The sequence below is a fragment of the Triticum aestivum genome, chromosome 6D, assembly GCF_018294505.1.
Source record: "Triticum aestivum cultivar Chinese Spring chromosome 6D, IWGSC CS RefSeq v2.1, whole genome shotgun sequence".
Classification (NCBI taxonomy): Eukaryota; Viridiplantae; Streptophyta; class Magnoliopsida; order Poales; family Poaceae; genus Triticum; species Triticum aestivum.
Window position 1 is genome coordinate 474,973,376 of NC_057811.1, and position 9,720 is coordinate 474,983,095.

Here is a 9,720-nt window from a genome sequence, read left to right on the forward strand (position 1 = left end):
TATGTTCCTGAAATATAAAAAGAAATGTTCATGACATGATAAACAATGTTCACACGTTTAGAAACATGTTCATCAAATTTTCACAAAAAACTATTGTATTTAAATAAATATTTGCATGATTTTTGAAAAATGGTCGCATGTTTAAAATATGTTCATGCTATTTAAAAATATATTTAAATGTAAAATTTTCTTCGTGTAATTTTAACAAAAATTCCTACCATTCAAAAAATATTTTATGATATTTAAGAAAATGTGTCACATTTCACAAATAGGTTCATGGAATATTAGAAAATGTGCATACAATGATAAAAATTGTTCGTGTAGTTTTGAAAAATTTCTTCGTAACTTATTAAAAAATGTTAATGACTTAAAAAGAATTTCATGACTCCTAAAAATGTTTGCACGTTTTAAAAAAAATATCACTAAAAATGTTTTTTTACTGCTTTTCATCTTTTCTTTCTCGGTTTTCGCCAATCTTTTCTTCTTTTCTTCCGTTTTCTTCTATTTTTTTTGTTTCTGTCTCGGTTTTCTTCTCTTTGTTGTTTATTTTTTATTTTTTGCAGTGGTTTTTCTCCGGCTTTCTTGTTTCCTTTTTCTTTTTCCCTTCGGTTTATTTGTTTTCCTTTTTCATTTTTTTCAACATAGGTCTATATTTTTATTACATATTGTGCATTTTTCGTAAGTGTTAATAACTTTCTTAATGCATGTTTAAAAATTTCAAATACATGGTTAACATTTTTGTCAAATTTATGTTTTGATGCCTATTGTGTCGATGCACACTGTACATTTTTTGTATACGTCAAAAACATTTTTTATGCGGGTTTCACATTTTTAATATACATGTTTAACATTTTTTTAAATATATTTTTTGATGTCTATGTTTTTCGTAGAGATCACACGTTCTTGTTATACATCCGGATAAAGATTATACACGTTTAGAATTTTTTGAATTAAATGAACGTTTTACATTGTATTAAATTTCTTGAAAATTCCATGCACATGTTTTTGAAACGTGTGAATATTTTTTAAATGTCACAAGCATTGTCTTGAAAGCTACCAGCGTTTTTTAAGTTACGTTAAATGTTTTTTTTGCACTGCGTTAACACTCTTCAAAATCTTGATTTTAAATTTTTTGGAAATATAAATTAAGTTTTGGATTATGTATATATTCAGATTACGTTAAATTTTTTGGAAGTATAAATCTTGATTTTAATTTTTTTGCAAGTGTAAATTAAGTTTTGGATTATGTATATATTTAGAATATATTCAAAAATATTGACAAAAGTAAGACAAAAAAAACTAAAGAATGAAGAAAAGTAAATGAAGGAACTAATCTGAAAGGTGGGCCTGCACATTACTTGCGGCTGGGAGGGCGCTCCTTCAGAGCGACCTTCTTCGGTCTCGCTACAAGCGACGCATTAGGCGCTCCGGACCCGCTCTCGATCGTTGTTGGCTCCATCCCGTACCACCGCCGGAGTCGCCGAGATGACCGGCCTCCATGACGAGCGCGCCACCGGCGAACCCCGGAGATCCAAGCGGTCCAGGCCGGAGGCGAAGGCGGCGGAGCCTCCGGCACGCCGAGGGCCACGCTCCTCCGCCCAAGCGTCGAGCTGCGAGGGTTGCGCGACCATCTTCGCCCCCTCACGGCCATCGGGATTCGGAGGATGTGGCCGTGGCTCCTCCGCCCGCACGCCGCGTGGAGGCCCCGGCTCCCCGCCCAAGCCCGAGCACTCCGCCCCCCCTAATTGGCATCGCACCGCATACAGACTCCACAACCGCGTCGTCCGGGATACCAGCAACCGCAAGCTCGCCCCCAGTCGCTACGACAACGGGTAACCTCTCCACACCCGCAACGCGATCACTTCCTTACTTAATTCTCCCTAATGTGCTGCATGCTTTGGATTAATTCTTTGATTGATGGATATAGTGAACTGAATCGATGCCATTGTCCGTGATTTTGGTATTATGCTCACCACATGAGCCAAGCTTATATAGTTTGTTGAATAGACCAACATTAGCATTTAGTAATAATAATTGGTATAAATGGGAGTTTATATAGCTTCAACTATGCAATCAAGTACTACTAGAAATATGATCTGTATATATGCCGGTGATAAATTATGTCTTCTATACTATCTATCTGTATGCATTCTTGAACAGCTGGTTTAGTTGTTTCTGCATACCCTGCTTGCTAGGGGATTCTCTTTTAAAATGCAACAACTCTGACATTTGTACATGGGAGTAAAATCTGCTTGGTGCCTAGGATATTCAAGCAACATGTGATCCTGTAATCCCTTCCTTTTATCTCTTATCTATTATCTCACCATCAAGTCCTTCCATTACAATACTTTTCTCATCATGTCTTCCATCTTTGAGGGTCATTGGTTATGACACAGTTTAATGTGCTCCCTGCCTGCTATTTACTTTATTTTTCCATCAACAAGTATGACTGTATGAGGTATAGTATCTAGGTCCAAAACTGTTTGTCGTTGCAAGTTATCACCTGCCATTCAGTTCTCCATTGACGAGTACGAGCTGTAACCTCTCCCTAGTGATAGCATCGAGGTCCAAAATTGTTTGTCGATGTAAGCTATCGCCTTTTGACTTTCTACTCCCTGCGTAATTTAATGTAAGACGTTTTTGAAGTGTCAAGTCGAAAAACGTCTTATATTAAGTTACAAAGGGAGTATTTGTTAAAGGTTTAGTGCTTCTGTTCTATCTCTATTTGCTATTATGCTCACAACATGAGCCAAGCTTCAGACCCCTGCCCTTGCCACTTACTACTTCTGTACCAAAATATAAGGCATTTTTGTAGGCCTAACCTACAAAAACGTCTTATATATTCATACGGAGAGAGTACTTTGTTGAATAGACCAACATTAGCATTTAGTAATAATTGGTATAAATGGGAGTTGATATAGTCTCAACTACATAATCAAGTACTGGAAATATAATCTGTATGCTGGTGATAGATGCTGTCTTTTATCTATCTATATATTCTTGAACACTTGGTTTAGTTGTTTCTGCACACCCTGCTAGGAGATTCTCTTTTAAAATGCAACAATTCCACATTTGTGGGAGTAAATTCTGCTTGGTGCCTAGGATATTTAAGCAACATGCAATCCTATAATCGCTTCTTTTATCTCTTATCTGTTATGTTTCATGTGCTCCCTGCCTGCTATTTATTTTTCCATCAACAAGTATGACGTATAGTATCTAGGTCCAAAATTGTCTGTCGTTGCAAGTTATCACCTGCCATTCAGTTCTCCATCGAGAAGTATGAGCTGTAATCTCTCACTAGTGATAATTAACATCGAGGTCCAAAATCGTTTGTCGATGTAAGTTATCGCCTTTTGACTTTATACTTGTTATTAAAGGTTTAGTGCTTCTGTTCTATGTGATAATACCATTCAATGTTAACTCATAAGTACTAGTTTGATGCAAAACACACAAGCAAGCCATTCAATGTTAACTCATAAGTACTAGTTTGATGCAAAACACACAAGCAAATATGCGTATAATGTTGACACTTCTGCTCTTACAGGATAGAAATTAAGCATGATCCAACATGGCAAACTCCGACGTGTGCACGTGTGGCTTTGGAACACTACAACAACATGAATCAGGTTTGCTCTACTCTACTCAAGTGCATAAATATTGCATACTGCACTTAGTGGCAGGGTATTCATTCAACATTTAGTTCATCAGATTGGGACAACTCTTCAGCTTTCTTTACTTTGTGTGTTGAAACTCAGTGTGCCATTTTCCGCTAGTGGAAATAAGTCAAACTGGAACAAACTTGATCTTGCAAGTGCTCTAGAATGTAATTAAGCTTGAGACATGGGTGTTTATGATTATAAAGAAACTAGCATGTGGTCTAGAATGCTTCTGCACTGTGTATGCTGTGCTGCCTGAGGCTCAATAGGTCTAGTTTGGCCCTATGTACATGAAAGTGTTGTTATAGAACAGCCTGCAAGTTCTCTAGACTCTGGTGTCACAAGGTTAAAATAGTCTTCTTGTCTTGATGTTCTGTAAATGTTCCCCAGCAATATCCCAGTGAGCTGGACCTTGTAAACTGTGAGCATACTCTTTAATTGCTCCAACGTGCGGTGAAGACTATGGAACCAGTGTGCAATGTGATTCACCTCTTGACCTGCCCAAGTTCTCCTTTTTTCTTATCCTTTCCCAGTTTGTTTTTCATGATAAGATTAACTTCTTTCTCAGTTACATGGCACTTAATTGCACCCTTGAACTGCCCTCTTATGGTGGTGAATTCCACAGACTAAATCTAACAGTTCATAATGCATTACAAGTGCCTAGCTACTTATTAATTCATATATGCACCCTTGGACTGCCCTCTTATGTTTGTGAATTTGTTAGGGGGATGAGCATGAGATGGTTAAACCAGTGAGCAGCCATGTCTTTGTCTTCAATGGTATCTGGTTCCATGCAAATTTCCTTGCTAAGCGAAAAGGAGCCACCAACTGTGTTGATCTCGTCCCCAAGTACTTTTGCTGAATCGGAAATTGTGGGGACGAGGAAAATATCTTGTGTTTCATGTGTTAAGCTTGACCCAGGTATGTTCAATAATCCAAGTTCCAGTTTTTGTTCACACAAATTTTATCTTGATGAATGATGCGGGTGTGTGTGTGGTGTTCTTTACATAAATGATTTTACACTCGCAGGCAAACCCAAAAACATTGGTGGTTGTAGCCTGTGCTCTGAGAATATCCTGCATCCTGCTGGGGGTGGATACCACGGTGCCCAAGCTCGATCTGTTCGACATGCTCCTGGTGGCCTACAGATTTCATTCAAACAAGTGTGGTAGAATCGTCCATCACTATGCTAATATAATGTAGGCGGAAGAAGCAGAAAATCATGTTTATGAACGTCAAACCTGTTCCAGTAGAATCATGCATCATTTTGGTTGTAATGAAGGTTAAAACTCCACTTTGATGTATGTCCGATGTTATTAATCTGTTTCATGTAGTAAGGAGGTGCTTGTTACATTTTGCTGTGAAGCAAGATGTTTGACATGGATCTGCCGCCAAACATTTTGATATCATCTCTTAGATTGAAATTCCAGAATATAATCCTCATCTCAAATATATACTCATAACTACTAACACCCTATCATCGGCATTGGCAATGATCTAGTGCTATTTTTTCTGGCAGCAATTTGGGTTACAAGGTTTAGTTTATCCATGGCTATTTTTTCTGGCAGTAATTTGGGTTACAAGGTTTAGTTTATCCATGGCGAAAAGGAGCCTGGGAACGCATGGAAGATTACAGAAGTTAGGAATTTTAACATGCAACGGTGCTATTAGCCTCAACCCCAAGATGGCTGTCTCAACTACAGGTTTATCAATTAGTTATTGAAAATGACATATTTACAGTTTTACACTACATGCTAAAAATCGCCGTGAACGATTTTGCTCCCAACCATGCTACAACGCTCCTTAAATTAAACTGGAAGTTATAGCATAGCAGCAGGGTGCTGAAATGTTTTGTTCATGTGTCATTAAGATCTGAGTAATTGACATCAAAATGACTTTTTAATGAGAATGCATCTAAGTAACTTGGTCGGATGGTGCACGCCGCAAATGCTAAAAATCCCTTATTGCGAGGCAGAACTTGCGCTTGCCTGTAGAGAGCGACATAATGGGCGCCCCAATAACTGTGTTAGTGAGCGGTTTTGGGGAAGCTTCTAGGGAACATTCGGGGAACCTTCCACCGGTTTCCGGAATGATCTAGGGGATTTTTTTTTACTTTTCTATGTTTTTTCTTTATCAGTTTTTCTTTTGAGTTTTTTATCGGCTTCTTCTTTGCTGTTTGGTTTTTTTATTTTTCTTTTTTTTCAAATATATGGGGAATCTTTTTAATACACGTTGAACATTTAAATATACACACTGAACACTTTTTAGATACACATTGAGAACTTTGCGAATATATGATGAACGTTTACTCGGATACATATTGAACATTTGCTAAATGCACATTGAGTTTCTTTTCAAGTGTTTAATATAATTTTTTTAAACTTGCAAACACTTTTTTTGGAGTCATGAACATTTTTTAATATGTTATTATGAAAAAACCTTTTCAAACTACACGAACAAATTTAACGTAGCATGAACATTTTCTAAAATTTCGTTAACCTGTTTTTAAAAGCATGACACATTTTCTTAAATTTCATAAAATATTTTTTTAAACGATAGGATTTTTTTTTGAAAATTACACAAAATTTGTTTTTACATTTTTATATGTTTTTTAAACATGTGACCATTCTTAAAAATAATATGAGCATTTTTAAAAAATTATGTAAACAATTTTTACATCTCATAATTGTTTTTTTTGAAAATGTGATGAACATTTTTTTTTACATTTCAAGAACATTTTTAAATGTACGCTGAACTTTCATCTATGTGTGTGTGTGTGTGTGTGTGTGGAATATAAGTAAAGGAAAAAAATTAAACTAACCAACACATATATCTTGAATTGGCACAGATAGGACTTCCTACTAGGATGGTCGATTAAAGGCTCCCTAGAGGCGATGCCGTGTATTTTTATCTCGCTATACAGGCGCGACCTCGACGCACCGAGCGCACGCCGCACACAACCCTGGTTTAAATATTAAGCCCAACACGCCCTACCGTGAGCTAAAGGTTGCTAAAGAAGACCACGAGAGCTAAAGGTTGCTAAAGAAGACCGCGAGAGCTATATCCGGTTCAACGCGAGATTGAAGCGCCTGAAGGATTCCCTCCCACCTGTAGCTACTGGGCCGGCCTATATTTGCTGGGTTTTTTGTTCGTTCGCTCGATTTCAATTGTGTTCGTTGTGTTATTTTGTTTCTTTGTGTTTCCTTATATTTTTTTGTTTTTCAAAGTTTTTCTTCATTTCTTTCACGGCTCTTATCGGTTTTCTTTGTTCCTACATGGTTTTCTTCTTTTATTTGTTTTTGTTTATTTTTGACTGTTTTCTCTGTTTTTACTCAGTTTTCACTGGTTTTTTGTTCTTATTTTCATTAGTTTTTTTTGTTTCTTTATCAGTTTTATTGTTTCTTTCTCTCCTTTTCTTTTATTGGGTTTTCACGGTTGTACACATTCAACATTTTTCGTATACATCAGAAACATTTTCTGTATAATTGCTTCCCCTTTTTGAAATACTTGACTAACATTTTTTGAGTTACATGAACATTTTGTACATTGTATAAACATTTTTTGAAAAATTCTGTGTATATGTTTTTGAAACGTGTGAATAGTTTTTAAATGTCACAAACATTTTTTTGAGAGCCATCAACATTTTTCGAGTTATGCTAACAAAACATTTACACTGTGTTTATATTCTTTGATATCGATTTTTTATTACCTAAATTAAGTTCTGGAATGTATGTATTCAAAATATATTAAAGAAAAGTAGACAAAAAAATTAAAAGAATGAAGAAACGTAAAAAAAAAGGAGCTAACCTGAAACTTGGGCCTGCACATTAGTTGCGTTTGCGATGGCGCTCCTTCAGAGAGACCCTTCTTCGGTCTCGGGACAAGCGAGGCATAGGCGCTCCGGACCCGCGCTCGATCGTTGTTCGCTCCATCCCATACCACACCACCGGAGTCGCCGAGATGACTGGTCTCCATCTCCATGACGAGCGCGCCACCAGCGAACCCCGGAGATCCAAGCGTTCCAGGCCGGAGGCGACGGCGGCGGAGCCTCCGGCACGCCGGACCAAGCGCGCCGAGGGCCAAGTTCCTCTGCGCAAGCGCGAGTCTCCGAGGTTTGCGCGACCACCCCGCCCCCTGGACTCGGACTCGGAGGGCGCGGTCGCGTCGCCTCCTCCTCCTCCAGCACGCGGCGCTGAGACCCCGGCTCCTCCGCCCAAGCGTCAAGCTGAGAGGGTTTCGCGACCATCTTCGCCCCCTCCCGGCCATCGGGATTCGGAGGATGTGGCCGTGGCTCCTCCTCCCGCGCGCCGCGTGAAGGCCCCGGCTCCTCCGCCCAAGACTGATTGGCATCTCCTACAGGCTCCGCAACCGCGTCGTCCAGGATACCAGCAACCTCAAGCCTGCCCCCAGTCGCTACGACAACGGGTATCTCATGCTCTCCACACCCTCTCCCTAATGTGCAGCACGCTTGGATTGATTGAATTTGTATGATGGATGGATATACTCAACTGAATCGATTCCATTGTCTTGTCCGTGATTTTGCTATCCTATTATTTATGCTCACCACATGACCCAAGCTTCAGGCCACTAGCTTTGTTGATGAATAGACCAACATTAGCATTTAGTAGTAGTAATTGGTATAAATGGGAGTTGATATAGTTTCAACTATGTAATCAAGACCTAGAAATATGATCTGTATATATGCTGGTGATAGATTCTGTCTTTTATCTATCTATCTGTATGTATGCATTCTTGAACAGTTGTTTTTGTTGTTTCTGCATACCCTGCAACAATTCCACATTTGTGGGAGTAAAATCTGCTTGGTGCCTAGGATATTTATTAAGCAACATTCAATCCTGTAATCGCTTCCTTTATCTCTTATCTGTAATCTCGCCATCAAGTCCCCGCATTGCCATACTTTTCTTATCATGTCTTCATCCTTGAGGGTCATTGGTTAATTGGTTATGACACAGTTTAATGTGCTCCTTGCCTGCTATTTATTTTTCCATCAACAAGGTATAGTATCTAGGTCCAAAACTGTCTGTCGTTGCAAGTTATCACCTGCCATTCAGTTCTCCATTGACAAGTATGAGCTGTGACCTCTCACCAGTGATAATATCAAGGTCCAAAATTGTTTGTCGATATAAGTTGTCGCCTTTTGACTTTCTATTTGTTATTAAAGGTTTAGTGCTTCTGTTCTATCTCTATGTGATAATACCATCCACACTAGTGGAAAAGGGGGCTTTTGTCCCGGTTGGTAAGGGCCTTTAGTCAGCCTGGAGCTCCACCTTGTTACCAACCGGGACTAAAGGAAATTTTATGATATTTTTTTTGAAATTTTTTTTTTGCGATTTTTTTTTAATTTTCAAATTTCTGAATTATTTTAACCTCTAATCTCTAATCACCACCCCTCATCACTGCTCAATTTATCCTCTAATCTCTAATCACCCTTCATCATTCCAAATCATCTAACTTCTCGGACGGTCACTCATCATCTCACTACTCCAGCCTGAGCACGCTTAACTTCCGGGTTCTATTCTCCCTCATTTCCAAGTCTGCACTTGTTGTTTTCCTGACAATAGTAAGATGTCAATTCTATTAACCCTCAGAAATTTAGCTTGAGCATGAAGTGACACATTTCACTGTTTGAGTTTGAAACTATTGTTTTAAAAACAATAATTATTTAGTAACACTAATATTTCTGGAATAATTAGTTTGACCATTGTTTGACCATAGTTTGACCAGATTTGGCCAAAATTCAAAAAAACTAAAATAATTATTTAGTAACACTAATATTCTAGAATAATTAGTTTGACCATTGTTTGACCATAGTTTGACCACAATTTGAATTTTTTTGAATTTTTTTCCTCTCCAGATCTTAAAAGCTCCGTAACTTTTTTTTCTGTTAGGTTTTTGAGGATTTTGAAAATGTTTAACGGGGTGATGTAACTTTTCGAGTAGATGATTTTTCATATAAAAAACTTTTTCATCCGAGTTCGTATGCAAAAGTTATGCCCATTTTAAGAAATTCCAGAGAGATTTTGCAAATAAAGTCGAAATTCAT

The 9,720-nt window shown here is 38.1% G+C and overlaps 1 protein-coding gene across 1 annotated transcript in view; it reads left to right on the forward strand.

Moving 5' to 3' along the window:
• Positions 1-1,361: 1,361 nt before the first annotated feature.
• The window catches only part of LOC123142119 (uncharacterized), a gene marked incomplete in the record, with an annotated part of 10,611 nt that continues 2,252 nt past the window's right edge, over positions 1,362-9,720 (forward strand). Inside the window, 2 exon segments of the mRNA XM_044561133.1 lie at positions 1,362-1,832; positions 3,545-3,626. Coding sequence (XP_044417068.1) covers positions 1,486-1,832; positions 3,545-3,626 — 429 coding nt within the window.